This window comes from Semicossyphus pulcher, unplaced genomic scaffold (genome assembly GCF_022749685.1).
Source record: "Semicossyphus pulcher isolate SPU_LCO1_2020_fin unplaced genomic scaffold, fSemPul1.0.p SCAF_15, whole genome shotgun sequence".
In the NCBI taxonomy this organism is placed as follows: Eukaryota; Metazoa; Chordata; class Actinopteri; order Labriformes; family Labridae; genus Semicossyphus; species Semicossyphus pulcher.
In genome coordinates this window covers 16829857-16849526 of record NW_027211659.1, presented here as the reverse complement: position 1 = coordinate 16849526, position 19670 = coordinate 16829857, and the positions used below count along the sequence as shown (strand labels likewise).

The 19670-nt window shown below is 42.1% G+C and overlaps 1 protein-coding gene across 1 annotated transcript; it reads left to right on the top strand.

Moving 5' to 3' along the window:
• The first annotated feature begins 8 nt into the window (after nt 1-8).
• slc12a8 (solute carrier family 12 member 8) lies at nt 9-17752 on the top strand. Its single transcript, XM_069663682.1, has 14 exons — nt 9-84; nt 971-1111; nt 1385-1531; nt 2297-2488; nt 2618-2849; nt 9963-10076; nt 10272-10359; nt 10925-11012; nt 12684-12830; nt 15418-16054; nt 16161-16258; nt 16363-16480; nt 17436-17496; nt 17584-17752. The coding sequence occupies exons 2-14, from the start codon at nt 977-979 to the stop codon at nt 17750-17752; spliced, it is 2226 nt and encodes a 741-aa protein (XP_069519783.1). The 5' UTR covers nt 9-84; nt 971-976.
• The last annotated feature ends 1918 nt before the right edge of the window (nt 17753-19670 follow it).

Sequence of the window (19670 nt, the reverse complement as noted above, 5' to 3'; positions counted from 1 at the left end):
GGATCAATGGAATAATGAACTATCATTTTCATAACTGACTATTCCTATTTTTTCAGCATGGAATGACATGGGACTCTGTTACAGGTAGGTTTAACTTACGCCAAACTCTATTTAAAAATCTGCCATTTCAAGTGTTTGCTTTTTAAAATAGAAGACCTTTTATGAATGTATTGTTGCAACATTATGGCACATAAAGCCCACCAGCAAAGCATCTTTTTATGAACATTTTAAATCAAATAATTCTTGTTCATAAACGTTAGTAACTTTTTTGGTAAATCAATTTCTAAATGCATGAAATACACCGTATTGGTTATTGCTTAATTTATGAGTTCATCCTAGTAATTCAGAAAAGTTAATGGAGCATAATTTACTTTTGCCACACGGAGTCATGATATTGACGATTTTGTACATTAGGTTTGGCTTTATAGGCTATCTGTAAAGTCGCAAGAGCATCGAGAGGTCCTGCTGGTGAGTTTTATGAACACGCGGACAGATAGCCAGTGACTGTAGTTGCCATTATCTTTTAAGGAGTGTGTTACAGTTTATTTTTATGTAAAAAGGGCGATATTGATATAAAATCACCGCAATTTGATGCTGACAACTTCTATAGCCTACATCCTTGTAAACAGCGACCTGTCTAGAATGATTTATTGTTTTAGCAAGCTAGTAAAATGTCAATCTGGTTCGCTTTCGACTTATGATTGGCATCTATTTAGCACACCTCGTTGTATCCGGGTATCCTCGTGTTGCACCTGTTGCTGTTTAACCGGGATAGGCGGGACCAATACAATCAGCCTTAAGACAAATTCAGCCAAGTCTCTCGACAGAGCAAACTAATGCGGTCTCTATAGTGCTTATAAATCAAAGCCTAATCTGAATTCTTCCATGTAGTCGCTTCGCCTTCAACCTAGAATTAAATTGGAACAAATAGAGCAACATGTAGAAGTGTAACACAACTGTTTACGCCAAGGTTGAAATGGAAACCGTGCCAATAGTCTGGACTGTGCACACCTGTGACCAGGAAGGTGATGGGACAGGACTGTTGAATGGGGGAGCCTATGACACAAACACCAACACACACGTCCATGATCTGTTTCATGAAGATGCACAGGTAGGAGGACGCTTGCTCTGATAGCTTTTGATATATTACCCAGATTCAAGGTGATGGAGGCCAGATGAGGAATGTGTAACCTAGTCTCTAAGGAAGTTTAATTCAGTTTGTGTGTTGTTAGGATATTGTTGTTTGGCATTTGGGGGATCATTTTTTAAGATGTTACAGATGTCTGTCTTTTCTTTTACATAAAATAACATAATTTTATCCACCAGTTGGGTTTAAAGCTCTCTACTGACCGAAGTGCTTTACCTGTTGTCTTTCCTTGGTCAGGGCTTCCAGCAGTCCAGCCAGCCATGGTGGAGGATCAAACTATTTGTGTGGGAGCCGGTGCTCTTTGGTACCTGGGATGGAGTTTTCACCACCTGTATGATCAACATCTTTGGTGTGGTTCTGTTTCTACGTACTGGCTACCTGGTGGTAAGTGTTTTAACTTTTCTACCTCAATCTCCCTTCCTCTTTTACATGTATGTCTTCAAAATATTTTTGTTATATCAGTTGACTTCGACAACCAGCAAATTCATATCCAGAGAGAAAAACTGTTAGTCTGTGATGAAGCTTTTGTAACTCCATTAATTAATTGTCACCCTGTCAGTTGATCTCAAACACTTCATTGTGCATGTGACAACACATGACAAAACTGAGAGACCAGACAATATAAATTGCTACATGCGTTCTGGTTTAGATTGACAGCAAAAATTTTGGCCTGCCCAAATTGGAAAGCAGGTTTTTTTTTTCCACTTACTTCCTTATTACATTCTGTGATAAAGTAAAGACTGTGTGTTTGCCCTTGTTTGATGGGCCTGGTTTCACCAGAAGGTCATCCAAACATACAGTAGGTATGTCATTTCTTGTCTTATTATTCTCCTTTTAAAGTGAAGCTGAAATGTCTCCCTGTTTCCTACTTATCCTACAAATGAGTTTTAAGCACGGTAATCAACATTTTGAACGAGGGAGAACATAAAGGAAATGATTAATAATGTCTTTGAGATGTAAAAACAGAATTGATGGAGATAGTGTGTGCAGTGAACTACATTCTAAGCAGCCATTTAGCATAATGCTACAGTATAATGTCTATACGCAGGTGTACTGTAAAGCTGTACATCATTATAAAGTACAAACACTTCATATCATCACACACATAATGTGCATGACTCATCCATATTACCTCCTCACATCATCCAGGGGAACACGGGTGTGCTGCTCGGGATGTTCCTGGTCTCCCTGGTCGTGCTGGTTGCTTTGGTGACAGTGATGTCGGGGATCGGGGTGTCTGAGCACTGTGGTGTTGGGGGTGGAGGAATCTACTCTATGATCTCCACAGTTCTGGGAGGCAGGGTGGGGGGCACAGTCGGCCTCCTTTATGTGTTTGGACAGGTGGGTAACAAATCTGGATTTTCAGTTAGACTTTATGGCTTTTTTGAAAGCTAATGTTAATCTAAACGATTTCATATAGATATGCACATTTATATATGTTCTTCACATTTATGTTTCCATCCTTTATAGTGTGTAGCTGGAGCGATGTACATCACAGGTTTCTCTGAGTCAGTGGCGGAGCTGCTGCATCTACAGAGCCAGTGGGCGGTACGTGGGATGTCGGCGGCCGTGCTGCTGGCACTGCTCGGAATCAACCTGGCTGGTGTCAAGTGGATTGTCCGACTCCAGCTGCTGCTGCTGGCTGTGCTTGCCGTCTCCACGCTCGACTTTGTCATTGGCACGTTCACACACCTTGACCCAGGTAAGACTGTAGGTCATTAATCAAGGCTTGAAGTATAAAGAGAGAAAGTACAGTTAAATCAGTTTTCTTGGACAGCTGCAGGTCAGGGAAGGAGGCGTAGTTGACATCCTTTCAAGCCCTGGATGGAAAAAGTGGATTGATGGCACAGTGAGGCAGCACAAGACCTCAAGATGTTGAACAGAACTTTTTCGAACACAGGTTTAACGAATAAGTCCACGACTGCTCTGCATGGCTGTAACTGCTGGAAAGAGGTCCTTGTTAATATTATTAGTTCCACCTGTGCTTTTCCTGTCGCAACTAGGGAATAAGCTTGGTTTATTAAGAAACAATAAAGAGAGCAGAGTTCTCTGATGCTACCAATAAGATCTTTTAAAGGGGCAGGAAAACGTTTGGAAACACCAAAATAGACCACTTTGGTGAATTGCTGTTACCTGATCTGGCCAGCAGGCGTCACTATAGTATCAATTATAATTGTCAAAAATAATCTAGTATACTACAGAGACTTCATTTCTATAGTTCAATTCCTCATGAGACTGGCGTCTGTAAAACATTGGGAGTTATTGGGATCCAGATTTGATCAGTTTTTTGTTTCTCATGTCTTTTTGCCTTTTCACCTGTTTTTTTCTCCAATGAGAGCTTTCTCTTCCGAGTGTTTGGTTGCTTTGTAAGAAACCTCTGTAAACCTTGTTTTCCTTCTCCTGTTGCCTTAGGCTTAAACTAAGGGTGTATTGATGGGGAAGATTTTTTTTTCTTTTGTGATGAGGAAATGTTGCCCTTTTTGAGTAGAGCCGATTGTATTCTTTTTCTTCAGGAAGTCCTTCCCCACGTTTCCTGTTCTCACTGATTATCAACGTCCTGTCCAGTGGGAAGAGTAAAGTGTTCCGGAAGTCAGGCCAGGCTTTATTTGAATAGGACATTGAAGGCACAAAACACTCACTATGCATCTACACAAAAATACAAAAAAAAAGTTTACAAAAAAAATATGCATGTACACAGTGAACTCAGTCCAAATGTGGGCAGTAGCTAGTTTTCACAAGAAGAAATAAATACTCCCTGTAGGTGTAAGTAAATAAAAAAGAAAACAAAAACAGAACAGACTCCAGTTCTTCCCCTTCTGTATAATACAGTAGTCAAAGACGAAGTCATAGTCCAGAAGGATTGTGGGAGAACTGGCCATAATGTCTACTCCAGCTTTTTCCAATTAGAAGCCGCTGTGTGTTGTGGTGACCTCATGGTTGGCAGAGGACCAACAGGTCTCGTAGCTGGTTGAAACAGCCCAGATTAGCCTGCACAGACTGAACGCCGCGGCACATCCTGCAGGAAAAGTAGCCACTTACACGTCACCTCTTGGCAAAGATTTCTCTGTGGTTAGGTTTCAGACACCGTGTTGCATTATTGACATAGCTAAGGTGTGACTATGATGTAATAATATATTGGTTTGCTTTTAGTATAGTTGGCAAATATTGACGTTTTGTAAGAAAGGGTTGACTTTTAAATATATATTTGTCAAATTTAAATAACTTATTTGTCTATTAGAGGATTTAACAGAAGAAAAAATTCTGTTACTTTTCAGGTATAATAACAAACAGGCTTTGGTCCCTGCTTGTCACTTAGGTTTTTGCTGTTTTTTGTTTTGTTGTTCTTTTATTTGATTGTGAAGTGAATATTTTTTACTTTTTGTGTTGGAATTGGGCAGACAAAACTAAGCTATACTAAGACCTTAGCTCATCGGTTACCCAGACCATAGAAACTGGGTAACTTATGAGCATTTTTACCTACAGTACATCTCAAACATTTACGATCTCAGTTCAAATAGCTATATTAACATATATTTACAATCATAGTCTAATCCCACATGTATTTATTGCATCGCTGAATATACAAGAATAGGTATGTATTGTTGTTGTTTTGTTTTTCTTTGCTTTATCATCCTGTATTATAGTCGTTTGATTGAGAAACAGTTTAAAATCCCTCCAGCAGAAATACCTGAAAGACTCGAGAACTGTTTTTTTCATGCTATGATGAGGAGCTAATGCTATTATGGTAGAAAAAAATGCAACTTGGCTCTGTGCCTTTGGAGGACGCTATCCACTTCTCCAATAGGCCCTGGAAAACCTCCGCCAGACTACGTAGCACGCATCATCTGGCGGAGGCCAGGGAGCTTGCTAAACGACACTTCCTCAATCTAGGACTCCCGCCTCTGATGTCATGTCTCGTTCAAAATCATCAGGTTTGAAATGTAGATTGCAGACACCAAGATCCACCGGTATATTCTCGTCATATTTCGGATTCTGTACCGCTCTGAGCCATTGCCTGCAGCGATCATCAGCGATGTCCTTGCCTGGAAAACGGGAGTATTTCACTCCAGTGTCTCCCGCTGGGCCGTTCCTTTCAGAGGGAGGGGTGCAATGCACGCTGGTTGTTGTAGGAATGTAGAATGGGCGAAACCACAAGCTGTTTCTTCAACTTTCTCCACAGCTATGGCGCCAATTTTAAATATTATTGCTTCTATCGTTTACGGAGAACACCAGCTTTGACTGACAGTGGCTTTTTCCAGGGGCGAATTGCTCCTTTTAAGATCATCAACAGCTCAGCTAAAATGATTTTATATCTTTGTTGTACCTCGTTATTCATACCCCATCACACCACAGCTAAGGCATGCAAAAGGAGTCTTATTCTGTGATGATACACTCTCTCCTACTACCATAATGTATTCTGTGTTAGTGCCAGATATAGGTTGTTGTTTGTTTTTTTACATGAACTCCCTCAAGTACTCAGATCCGGCTCCATCATGTACCCAGCCACAAGAGTCTGTTAAGTGATTGATAATGACATGTATTCCTGAAGTACTTTGACAGGTGTAGTAAAACAAAAACTGCATGTGTGCAACATGTAAGCCATTTTATAATTGTGCTTTATGATCACCATTGGGAGGATAATTCATTACCCAACTGTAATTTTCAAAAAATGTTTAACTTTAGTCAGCACCACCTCCAATGTATTTTCTCTGCAGCCAAACAATTCAAACTCAAAAACTTGTTATTGTGGTGCACAAATGAAATACAATCTGACACGCATCATCCAATCCCTTTAGTTGCAACATATTCCCCATAGAACAGCAAGCCATAATGTGTTTGTTGGGTCTGGGGTTTAGGGTGTTAACCAGACTCACCCACATTTTTGGTAAATGACAAAGAGAGAAGGCCGGAAACTGAGATCTGAGGCCTGCTGCTCCTCCAGAGACCGCCTCATGGTCTCTCCCTGTGATCCACACTGTAATATATAGTTCTCAATCATCCCAGTGGGACCTGCCCTACCTCTATAACAGCAGAGCCCTCCCTGTTCTCCATACACAGCAGTTTAGACTGGTTAAAGTGGGAGAGTGACAGTTTAGACAGATGGAGGGAGAGGCTTTGACTGCACGTTCCAGTTCGTAACAGACAAATGCTGCGTTAAGAAAGAAGTCTGTTCATACACTTGCTCTTCAGACAATATATATATATATAGTGATTTATGCATGTTTTCAACACAGGTTTAATTTACTTATTTGCTCTTATAGGCTCATAAAGCAAAGTGATGTTTTTTCTGGATATTTTATATAGATCACTTGCACTGATTTCTCCTACCATTGGTATTATATAAAAGATATAAAAAGTTGGTAAGAAACCTCCATCAAATAATCGAATATCTGAATGATAGCTAGTTTTACTCAACCAGACTGAGAGTTTACAACCATGTTTGAAGCTTAAAGGTACACTATAATCTCGAAGATTTTCATGTAAATAAATGTCTGTTAAGTCACTATTGCCAAATGAGTTAATACATGGTGATTGAGCCAATGGCCCACTGATGGAAGCCTTTGCATTTGCAGTATATAGTATTATTACAGACTGGGTGTCTGTGGTGAAAAAATCACAAGCGGCGCCAAGTTAGTGACGCGTTTCCATCAGCCAGCAGTGGTTGGTCTGCTAGAGAGGGTAGGCGGAGCTAAGCGGCGGCTTTTCCGGTCTCTGCAAGTGTTGTGAGTGAACGGTAATCTATTATGTCTGAACAAACAAAGAAAAGATCGATGACTACAGATACAACTTCAAAAATAATTGAAAATCAAGATTTACAACCGTTACAAATGGAGCCAACCATGGACATCTGGCTAAAGGGAAGGGAAGTGTACTCCCACAATCACTGTTCATCGCCATTAGGTGCTGCCAAAGAGAACGGAAATCTGAAATTATATCTTTAATGAGGATGTTTGCACTGCTTGCATGCTAACATGCTCAAAATCACAGTTTTAACATGCTGTCGTTTAGCAGTTTTAATGTTTACCTTTTTAACCATCTTTGTTTTGCCTGTTCTTGTTTTACTAATTACCTAACAAAGTATATAGCTGAGATTTCTGGCTGTGGCTCAGTGGTAGAGTTGGTCGTCTCTCAATCGGAAGGTTGGGTGTTCAATCCCTGACTGCTACAGTCACATGTCAAAGTGTCCTTAGGCAAGACACTAAACCCCGAATTGCTCCTGAAGGCAAAGCCATCGGGTATGAATGTGCATAGATACTGATTGGCCTTTGCCATCAGTGTGTGAATGGGTGAATGTGTAGTGTAAAAGCACTTTGAGTGGTCGCCAAAGTCAGGATAATTCTTCTGTGGACAAAGAATGTACTAATTTTCATGGCCATGTTTTTAATAGTGGTTGACATTTTAGTCCGGACCAAACCAATGGACGTACAGCTAGATCGTCATTGCCATCCTTTGGGCCATGTCGGTAGCATAAACCCAAAGACAAATTTGATTAGCAACAAGCAGGCAAAACAGTCACAGCAGGCAAGTGCAACTCTGGCCCTAGACCTCTGGCACCCTCTTGTATATGATCTGGCTTTAGACCTTTGACCTTTTATAATTTATTTTACAAAACGACTTGTCCCCATGTGTGCAAAAAATAATGAAGCTCCTATCTATAGTCTGCTCTGTTACTTAAATGCAACTGGGGCCCAACAACAAAGTTTGGGTCTGTGGTTTCTGTTGACTCATATGAGACGATGAGAGATGTGAGTTTGTAGTTCACCAGGACTTTGTCCAAAAGTTTAACTGGATAGGCATACTTTCTGTCCACAGTTCTTGAGATGAAATACTCTGGCAGTGTATCGACTTTGTGTTCATAGAAACGCTTTTGCCTTATAAACATGTGAACGCCCTAAACTGAATACTCGGTCAGCCATGGCTGGATGTTGTACGATGATGTTGTAATATGGGTGGGGAGCCCAGGGAGCAGACATGGACACTGACTGCCCTGGATTTGTTAGATTCTGATTGTTTTGACAGAGGGCGGTCTCACCGGGTCACAGAGTGAACAAGAGTTTAGGCTCCAAGTCACATTTGATGCCCATTTTTTCAGCCTCATTAAATTCCATGTGCACTTGGAATAACTGATCTATCCACCCTTTCATGGTTTTAGCTTTTTTTTCTGGAACAAAAGGAAAGCTTGTGTGCACTCTCACTCTCTTCTCACTCTCACTCTCTGTCTCCCTCTCTCGCTCGCTCTCATTCTTTCTTTTAAACTTGGAAGCTGCTGAGCTTCTGAAAAGGGTGGCGACTTCCTTTTGGATAAACATGTCATTAATCTGAGAGAACACATTCTTTCCCATCGCAAGATAACCAAGGGGGAAATGTCCGGTTTTGTAACATAGGCGGGCCCTTCAGACTGTGTGGTTTAAATGCCCCCAACCAGTGCAGAACAATCTCTCTCCCTACATATTCAACAAGCTGACCTGTCCTGAATTTAGGCTCCACACTTAAAGTTTGTCACCACCTATAAATATCATTTATTTAGATAAAAAAGTATCAGTTATTCTAGTTTTTGTATTGCAAACATTGGTAGTTGCATACTGCAGTTTTTCTTTGAGTTGGAGGAAAATACAAGTTGTTTTGGCCACCATCATCCTTCAGTCATGTACCTCTTGTTTAAATTTGGTTTAATTTTGTTTCAACTAATAAACTTGTTCGGAATATGAGTGATGTGTGGCACTATTTTTCAAATATATGGCATACAGAATATAGTTTTTTAAATCTTGCTGTGGGGTTTTCCTTATAAAGTCCCCCGCTGCAGACATGATGCGTTTACATTTACATTTTCAGCTCTCTTCAACTTCCCCAGGAAGTGAAAAACAATAACCACGTCAAAGACACTAATTATAACTAAATGAAAATCAAGCTAATGAAAACACCATAGGCGTGTCACCTCACACACATGATATATATAGTTCAATCATGTTGTGGCTGCAAGCAGCAATACAGCACACAGTCTAGCAGTCTAGCAGTAGTAGGCACTGGGATAAAGGTGGATTTTAAAGTTAAAGGGCCAGTTTGCTGATTTTCAACCTCAGTCCTATCATGCTATTACGGGGAGCTAATGCCATCATGTTGGGAAAAAAATGCAATTTCACTCTGTGCCTTCAGAGGACACTATCCGCTTCTCCAAAGGGCCCTGGAAAACCTCCTCCAGAGTACATAAAACGTGTCATCTGGCGGAGGCCAGGGAGCTTGCTAAACTACACTTCCTCAATCTAGGACGCCCGCCTCCGATGTCATGTCTCGTTCTAAATCATCGGGTTTGAAATGTAGACAGCAGACCCAAAGATTTTTTAGACGATCCACTGGTATATTCTCGTTGTACTTCGGATTCTGTCCCGCTCTGAGCCATTGCCTGCAGCGATCAATGTCCTTAGCTGGAAAACAGTGGCATTTCACTGCAACTGCAACGTCTCTCGCTGGGCCGTTCTTTTCAGAGGGAGGGGCGCAATGCACGCTGGGTGTTGTAGGAATGTAGAATGGGCGAAACCACGAGCTGTTTCTTAAAGGTCATATAAATAATGCACCTTATATGATGAGTAATTTTAATGTTGTCATTTACAACCAAACATTGCTGTGGGCTCAAGTGGGTATGAAAATGTCTGACTTGCTTGAATTGCTTGCCCCAGTCTGCAGATGTTTACAGCAACTTTTGGTGAAAGCTACTAACTGGACCTTGCAGCAACATTATTCCACAAGTCATGCTGCATATCCTAGTATGAGGTTAAGAACTGATGTGCTCTGTGTGTTGTTGTCTCCTCATTGTCAGAGCATGGCTTCATTGGTTATACAGCCAGGCTGCTCAGCAGTAACACGATGCCAGATTACACCCCAGGAGAAAACTTCTTCACAGTCTTTGGGGTCTTCTTCCCTGCTGCTACAGGTGAGGTGCCACCCATCATCTTGTTTTTGTTTAGATATACTGCATGTACAGGGAACGTCTTATCTCAACAATCGAGATTTCTTGCAGCTGCATATGCAATGTATAAACACGCATTGTATTGTTCAGTATGTAATGTTCATTTTTGTGGTTTGTATCTGTGTGTGTGTGTGTGTGTGTGTGTGTGCCCATGTGTAGGGGTTATGGCAGGCTTCAACATGAGCTCAGACCTTCAGCGGCCTGAAAACAACATCCCTGTGGGAACGCTGGCAGCTGTCTTCACCTCGTATGACGACACCCCAACAGACACAAACACACACACGCACATAATCACACAATAATATTGTAAAATGAGAAAGACCCAGCACAAAAACACAATACAAACACACTTAAACTACAGTTAAAGAAGTAATTATACATACATACGCAGACGTATGCTACACATACACAGACATTAATACTGGTGAATCATACAGACTGATCTACATCAAGGCCTGAAGAGGTCTGCTTACAAAATTATAGTTATCAACACTTACAAATACTCTAAAATTCTTGATATATTTAAATACATTATAATTTAACATGTAGATTTTTAAACATAACACTGGAGGTGTGAGTTATATAAAAGGGGACTTTCCAACTGTTTTGGTTGTGACTTCTGTGGTGCCCTCAGATCACTCCGTGGTGTCTCTTCAAAAGGGCAGCCCCTTTCCACCTTTCACTGGAGAGAACAAACACTCCCACACTCCACACTGCCACTTGTGGAGCATTCATGACACAATTCTCCTATTAATAGCGACAAAGCAGCAGATGTTAATATTTCTTTGTGGTGTACTGTTGGTGACCCTCAGGTGGTTCCTGTATCTGGTCTTTGTCTTCCTCCTGGGGGCCATCTGCACCAGAGAAGCTCTGCGCTATGACTTCTTGATAGCAGAAAAGGTAAACTCCTCTCTCAGTTTGCATCCTGCCCTGTTAGACGGGCCATTTCAACATAGGGCTGAGGGGAGGGGATTCCCTGTGATGTTCTTTGCATTGACATGTGAGACGTGCTGCGTTTTTTCACTGAAAGTGATTACCTTATTAACACAATGGTGAGCCTATGGCCCAGTGATCAAAGCCTGTGCATTTGCAGTATTACAAGCGGCGCCCAGTTAGTGACATTTTCCATCAACAAGCAGTGGCTGGTCTGCCAGAGAGGGTAGGCGGAGCTTACACAGCAAACACACTTGAGTGTCAAGTTCCGGTCTCTGCAAGTGTCTGCAAGTAAACAGTAATCTACTATGGCCGGACAAACAAAAAAAAGATCGATGACTACAGATAGAACTTCAAAAATAAGTGAAAATCCAAAGAAAAAGAAACAAATTTGACGCTCAGACTCACTTTAAAGTTATAATCTCAAAGATCTCAGTTTCGTTCTCTTTGGCGGCACCTATGGCGATACACGGTAATTGCGGGAGCACACTTCCCAGGCATCCAGACCGTGTCGCATGTGTGACGTCGACGGTTGGCTCCGGTTGTAACAGTTGTAATTCTATCTTTTAGACTGTTTGCCTTCATCTGAGCATCAAATTTGTTTCTTTTTCTTTGGATTCTCACTTATTTTTGAGGTTGTCGATCTTGTCTTTGTCTGTTCAGCCATAGCGATCAAGTTGCACCAGACACCTAATTCTGCAAATGCAAAGGCTTCATCAGTGGACCATAGGCTCAAAATCACCATCGTGTTACCTCATTCGGCGATGGATAGTGACTTAGGGCCCGATCAGACAGAACGTGTTTTGCAGGCTGTAAAACGCGAGGCGCACCGCACTGCCTTTTTTGTTGAAGCCTACGGTTAAAAAAAGAGCAGCTCGCTGGGCTTTCCCAAAAACACGAGGCGCACAGAGTGGAAAAATGCGAGGCACTCTGCAACGCAAAAGCAGCGTGCAAAAAGTGTCCCTCTCATTGAAAACAATGACAAAAAAGCCGCCTCCAGCTGCTAAAATGCATTCTGTCTGATTGGGCCCTAAATGAAAATCTTCGAGATTGTTACTTTAAGTAGATGTGCTGTAAAGTTAGAAAAAACAGATCATGCTGCAACAGTCTCACACACTGTGGATATAATAGCTCTGTTTAATGGAGGTAATCTGGGAACTCTGGGCCTCAGTGAATCTTGGTTCGGCTTCAAATGGACAGCTAATTAAGGAAAACTGCACGTGATAAATTAAGTCTGTGCGGATGAGAGGTCAGGTTAGATTCATCCACATAGACAATAACACCCAAATTGCTCATGGCTTTGTGATGTGCTATAAAAGTGGATGCAAGTCATTAGTATGCGATGAAGAGCAACTGCTGACCAGGTATCACTATGATACATTGAGGACATTGCGGTATTAATGCAAAAATGTGCCTTATTAATACTAACCAATAACACCTTCTCCTATAAAAACACAAGATTTAGTTTGCACTAATGACCGACTCTTTTAGAAATACTTGACTTCTTCATCAGCGGCTCGTTCTCATTGTTTTCATAAGGGGCTGGCTGCAGCGGAACGGAACTGGGTGTAGCTGTTGTGAGCCAGCAACCCCACCCCATCCCCTTCCACCCACTGTTTGTTTTCCTTCTTCCTCCAGGTCTCCTTGGTGGGTTTCCTCTTTCTGCTGGGCCTCTACATCTCCTCCCTGGCTTCCTGCATGGGCGGCCTGTACGGAGCACCCAGGATCCTCCAGTGCATCGCCCAGGAGAGGGTCATTCCCGCTTTGGCCTTCCTGGGAACAGGGGTGGGTGGATGGATGGATGGAGTCTCCATCATGTGAACGCATTATTTATTTAGGGTGTGTGTTTATGCACCATTACTTTCACATAATGGAGAATCATTATTTCTTTCAAGCCCTGTACTCTGACAGTTTAAATGTCAAACTGATATAAAAGCTTTTGATTGCTGTCGTGTGATGTTAAAAGTAAGCAGAAAATGGTTAAAACACATTGTTTTTCTCTGTCTACCTGAAGTATTAACATGTTGAGACCTAATACATGGTGTAGGCTGGATGTATAGGGGGAAGTTGTGAGTGGACTCGACAGGAAACCGTGACAAGACTGCCTGACTATAGAGTGCAGACTCCACTTCATAGAAGTTATAAGATAACGAGTTCAACTCACTGCTGCTACACCAGTACGTACACCCACACACACACAGTCACTGTCAAGTCGTCGTCCTGACCCCGGCCCGCCCCACTTTTCCTCAGACTACCCTGGATGGCAGCAGTGTCTGACCTCTCTCAGCGGGCTGGAATGAGGCCCTAGACATCTTGGCCCAAATCAAAGCTTCAGAACAAACGCAGGAAGGGCGACAGGCAGGGCGCAGCTCTGCTGTGTGCACTGGAGGCCTGCCAGGCACACATCAGTGCTCCTTAAAATGTGTGATAGGACCGGGGAGGTGAAAGCAAGCTGGTTAACGAACCACATGTTAAAACAATGTAGCCATTTTAAGAAAGATTATTGTTGGGACATTGATTTTGACCTTTTGTTACAGGTGGTGTTTCACATATTTCTTGATTTTTAGGTAATCAGAATAATCAGCTCATTTAACCGTTTGTCTCCCTTGAATGACCGTTTTCTGTTGTGGAGAAGCAAGTATTCCATGTTTAATTCATGTATAGCACTCATTAATGAAGTCCATACATAAAGTGTGACTTACGTTGAAACCGGGGACTGTACATATAGATGGACGACGTGTCTCTACCTGCTCTCATTGTACAGAATTGATGACGAAATACCCCCGGGATACTCGCTGCCATCTTGCGATAGTGACGTCATTTGGAGCCAGAGCTGTACTCTACTAATCCGGAACAGATCGGCGGCAGGAGTCGTATTTGTCAACAGAGCTGGCATTCATTCTTTTTACACCATCAGATAACTAATGAAAACTAAACTTGTCAGTAAAATTAACACTTGGACTTAACAGAAACCATGTTTTTAGAATAATGTATTTGGAGTGTATTTTGATTTTATAGTTTGACTCATGTTCCGGGGCTGCACGGTGGTGCAGTGGTTAGCGCTGTTGCCTCACAGCTAGAATGTCACTGGTTCAAACCCCGGTTTGGGCAAGGTGGGCCTTTCTGTGTGGAGTTTGCATGTTCTCCTCGTGCATGCGTGGGTTCCCTCCGGGGTCTCCGGCTTCCTCCCACAGTCCAAAGACATGCTTGTAAGGTTAATTGGTGACTCTAAATTGCCCGTGGGTGTAAGTGCGAAAGGTTGTCTGTCTCTATGTGTCGGCCCTGTGATTGACTGGCGACCAGTCCAGGGTGTACCCCGCCCTTCGCCCAATGGCAGCTGGGATAGGCTCCAGCCCCCCGCGACCCTGAACAGGATAAGCGGTATAAATAATGGAAGGATGGATGGATGGACTCATGTCCCAGCTGATAACATGGAGGGGTGGGCTTTATGACCTATACTGCAGCCAGCTTAAAATGTTTTGGTTTCACTTTTAAGGAGCTGTCATGTTGTCCATCTTTTAATACAGTCTATGGTTGAAATAGGGAAGGATATGTGACTAAGCAGGGTTCCTGACCAACTCAAGTCAAGGGAGGATGTTGTTGAATGGTTTATCACACACTTATGTAGTGTAAAAAAAATAATTGTTTCGAGTCGAGTCGAGTTTTGTTTGAATGCATATAGATAATTTACCCATAGTTACCTGTTAAATTCCATTGTCATGAAAAGGTAGGGTATTCACTTGCCACATTCTCAAGTATAACTCACAGTAAAGTTTCTTGCATTATGTCACGTAGGTGGTGGTTTCTCCTGAGTGTCCAAAAGTGACAGTTTTGTAACTCGACAGCATCACATTTCATACAAATCTGAGTCTCCCTCTAGGTATGACTCATACAGTCTAAAAAGGGACTTCCCAACTGTTTTGATTGTGAGTTCTGTGGTGCCCTCTGATCACTCTGTGGTGTCTCTTCAAAAGGGCAGCCCTTTGCACCTTTCACTGGAGAGAACAAACACACCCACACTCCCAGCCAACTCTGACACCCACTTGTGGAGCAGTCGTGACACAATTTTCCTATTAATAGTGACAACAGCTTCAGGATCATTTGGACAACCTTCTTTTTCGTAGTTGTACGGTGATAGATCAGGATACGGATCATGTGTATTTTTTGTAGTGTCAGTTTCCTTTGACACCCATGTAACCACAAAAGAAAACTTTTAATGCGTTTTTTATAGCTTACTAAGAGCATCTTCTCAATGCTTAATTCTAATTTATTAGTCCTTATTTAATAAAATTAAAATCTACTAAGAAAGGCTGCCATGTGTAGTGCAGCCATCACTTTCCATAATGTGACACTCTCTCCCTCTCTGTTGCAGAAAGGCCCAAACAGGACACCAGTGGCAGCTATCTGTTTGACCAGCCTGCTGACCATGGCCTTCATCTTCATCGGTGGGGTCAATGTGCTGGCCCCCATCGTCAGCATCAACTTCATGCTCACCTACAGCTTCATCGACTACTCATACTTCAGTGTGGCCATGACCTCCAAGCTTCAGAGTAAAGACAAGAGGGACCCCCTCATCACTGACAAAAGAACCCAGCGTAGATCTGCCAGGCTGGGCTCTGTGCCTCTGATCGGGGCCAGTCTCACAAACTATGGTACTCTCCTGCAGTTCACCAAGGACATGGACCAGATCTTTCCCCCTGTGTCAAATGTTGATGCTGGAGCTGAGAAAATGTTCACAAAGAAAGAGCTAAGCAGTAGATGCAAGGGCAGAAAGGCTTATGTTAGTACCAAGCAGAGGCTGTTGGACAGCTTTGGTCTTGACCTAAACAGCAACAAGTTCTCAGATGAGAGAGAAGAGGAGATGAGTTCAGTCTTACAACACGAGGAAGCTGAGATGATGGGTGGAAGCTGGGAGCCAGGAGATGGAGAAGAACCAGAAGTAAAAAGCTGCCTCAAAATAAACCAAGCTGAGCAGGATACATCTGATGACTTTCACTATCAAAGCACAGGTGACAGCTCCCATCATCAATCACTATCGATGTTTGAGACGCGACATGAGTTGATATCAAGTTTAGTTAAAGCTGTTTTTTCAAACCTGGCCATTAAATCTTCCAGGTGCTGGAGGGAAATCAGAGCACCAGAACTTTGAAATCAGGCCAATGCAAGACTCAGTCTATGCAAAGTTCTGTAACCACTGGTTTGCTCTGATCGGGGTAGGTCACACTTTTTGTACTCTACTACGTTATTTCTTGATGTTCTAATGGCTTATTTTCAGAGTGTAAAGATTAATATTTGTTTATCATGTGTTTTCTTTCAGGCATTGAGCTCCATTGTGATTATGTTTGTTATTCAGTGGGTTTATGCCTTAGCAAACATAGTCGTTGCCTTGCTGCTCTTCCTGTACATCGGGAAAACAAGCCCGGGACTCCCTATAGGTGACTTCCTTCAAATCATTTCCTTTGAGACCCATAGCTTGGTTTTATAACGAGGTCCTGTTAGTGTTGCCAAATGTCTTGAATTGCACAGAGCACTCACACATTTTGACAATCATCCCCATCTGCAACAACACAGAACATTTCTCTATTAAAAAAACACATGCACTTTAAATGAAAAGTCCAATTGTGCACTAACATAATCTGGGATAAATAGAGTTCTGTGGGTTTCACATATGTACCACCTGCCCCTGTGCATTTTCCAGCTTGAAATTAGTGAACTTAGGACATATGATGCATTTAGTGGCCAGCGTGCTGTGGTTGTGAAATATGACAACTGGCACTGAGCTTAGCACCTTTAGCGGATGCTAGCCTGCTGTTGTGGCCTCACCCATATTTAATATGATGCACCAGTTGTGTTTCAAGTCCCCGTCCAAGTTCCCGGTTTAAAAGCAATTTAAGTGCAAATAGACTATTATAGTATTTTGCAGGCTTGCATCTTTATTGAAAGGGGAAATAAAGCATGCATGACTTCACTGACAGACTGTGCTACTCCAGATAAGAGAAGCTGTCTTTGTAGTTTTTGTGTTGCAGATATTGAAATTTCAGCATAAAAGCTATATTTAGTTTGGTCAGATTTTCTGTTCAGTTGACAGTGCATCACCATTACACTTCACACATACATTATATATTCACTCGTGGTCCTTCTGAATTCCAGGGCGGCAGCTGTTGTGACTTACTCACCACATGCAGCGTGCCTTAGCTGTCTGACTCACAACATTTGTGAGCACGAGCCCTGCCAGTGTTAAACACTTGTCCCACAGGTGGTCCATCTGATGCTGTGTGTTTCTCCTCGCTTTGTTTCTAACACAACTTAAAATGTTGACTAGTAATGAAATTAATTACTTAATTGAGCTCAATTCTTCAGATAACAGTGTGGATTTTGATTTATTTGCAGGTATTGCAGCTCAATTCAGCTTTTTCAAATGGCTCAAATCAACATTGAACAGCATCTGCAGGTACTGTGTGTAACAAATTAAATCTGTAAATGTTTGTTCTTGTAGTTCTTTAGTAATATATCTCTGTACTGTTCCCCCGTTTTTCAGGAGCAAAGGGTCTCCTCAGGAGGAGATGGTGATCACGCCCTCTCTGTGCGAGGTTGGGCTGAAAAGCATGCAGCTGACACAGGAAAACGCTGACTTTGCTTCTCGTCATCGCCATCACCAGTCCTCGTTTATCAGGCCCGACAAGATGGTGCAACCGGCGTTGCACTGACTGACTGAAGCACTGTCGCCTGCACATGTCACAGCTGTCGGCCAGCAGCCATGCTTTCTGCTTTAGGCTGTGCCTCATGTTGCGATGTACTGTAACTCAGATAGTTCATCTTCCATAAAAGTTAATCTAAAGAGAAAAATATTTATTTTGTCTTAATATACTTTATGCCTTTTAAAAGTGTGTGTCACTTTTTGGAAATGTTTTCAGGAGAGTATAAAACCAGGATCAGACCTGTAGTGAGAGGTGAAGATCAGGAAAAGATTTGTGGTTAACAATAAAATCTTTCATGTGTTTGTGTGTTTCAAACATTCTATTTTTAACATGAATGTGAACCTTTCCAGCCACATCATCTATTCACATAATATACACCCACCGGCCACTTTATTAGGTAAACCCTTGCCAGGGGTGAATCCAGACTTTTTTAACTGGGGTGGCCCAACTGGGGCACTGACTTATGCAGGGGTGGCATGACGTATGTGTCCACACACACATGCAAATTAATAGTATTTAATTAACCCTTCCTTCTAAGCTTCATTCTTTAAGATGTGTGGTCAGAGTAACAATTTAAGTACTAAATGAAATGTGCCACATTGAAATGGAAAGAAAGCTACTAGCAGCCTGTTGCAACACAGCCCAAATAGCTGATGTTAATACAAGTCCCGCCTTTGACAAGGCAAATAGCCAATCCTAGTTTAGGATTTTGGAGCGGCACTTGGGATGGCGAATCAGATTTTAAGTGGGGCCCAGGCCACCCCTCTAGATCCGTCCCTGCACCTTGCTAGTACCCCCTTTTGCTGTCAGAACTGCCTTAATTCTTCGTGGCATAGATTCAACAAGGTGATTTTGGTCCATATTGACATGATAGCATCACGCAGTTGCCCCAGAATTGTCTGGCCTGCCTGGCACCAACAACCATGCCACGTTCAAAGTCACTGAAATCACCTTTCTTCTCCATTCTGATGCTCGGTTTGAACTTCAGCACATCATCTTTACCATGTCTGCATGCCTAAATGCATTGAGTTGCTGCCATGTGATAACGAGTAGTTGAACAGGTGTATCTAATTAGGTGAGTGTAGATCAAACAGTTATTAAGAAAATCGTTTTGTATCCAAGAAAAATAAGTGATCTGAAGACTATTTTGATTATTTTAAACACATGTCTGTCATACAGATTTATGTTATTCAGGTGAATTGATTGGCACAGAGTATATTACAGTTTCTGCTCAAGCAGCTCAACAGGAAAGCTGTAAAAACCACTTCCTCTCAGCATGTTGTTGCCGGAGCTGAAACCAGGCAACAGGCTCATGAAAAAGATATGGTACCGGTTTACTGATCCTCAGCTCCTCTCCAGATGATGGTACTCAAAAAAAGGTTTTGAGATCAAACTTGTCAAAAACACAAAAGTGGTAGGCTACATGTGTTCCGGTAATTGAATGCACTTATTACATTTTCACCAAACGTCTGTTTTGGGGTTTTATCCCTCTCTCTTAAAACATTTGTGAAATTTTTCCTTCTTTTTTTTTGTTACAGACCACAGTAGCAGACTCAGAGTGTCGTATATAAAGCCTGTGCCATGACAAGCTCTCTTGTGGCCACCACAAAGGGCACTATCATGTTCTATTCTGTCATCCAAGAGGTCCTTTTTGCAGCATTTTTTCCGCAACATCCAGCATAATTGGGATGAACCCTTATGCGACCCATATATGTTACCATGGCACACCTAATTTTTCCATTTTTCACTGATCCCATCCAGAACTCACTCTTTTAATAGTCTGGCCTGTATATCGAGTTTTGACTGAGCAGTGACTTGCAGTGTGTCTGAAGTGAAACCAGTTGCTGTGCTGACTACAGCTGAGGAGAAAATAGATCATAGTTTACATATGTTGTCTGTGAAGTGCTACCATGCTCTCATTTTTACA

Excerpts from the sequence above, each read along its gene's own strand:
- slc12a8 (XM_069663682.1), top strand. The coding sequence starts at position 977 with ATGGAAACCGTGCCAATAGTCTGGACTGTGCACACCTGTGACCAGGAA. Across the intron at positions 1,112-1,384 it reads TGTTTCATGAAGATGCACAG|GGCTTCCAGCAGTCCAGCCA; the intron begins GTAGGAGGACGC and ends TTCCTTGGTCAG. Across the intron at positions 2,489-2,617 it reads TCCTTTATGTGTTTGGACAG|TGTGTAGCTGGAGCGATGTA; the intron begins GTGGGTAACAAA and ends CATCCTTTATAG.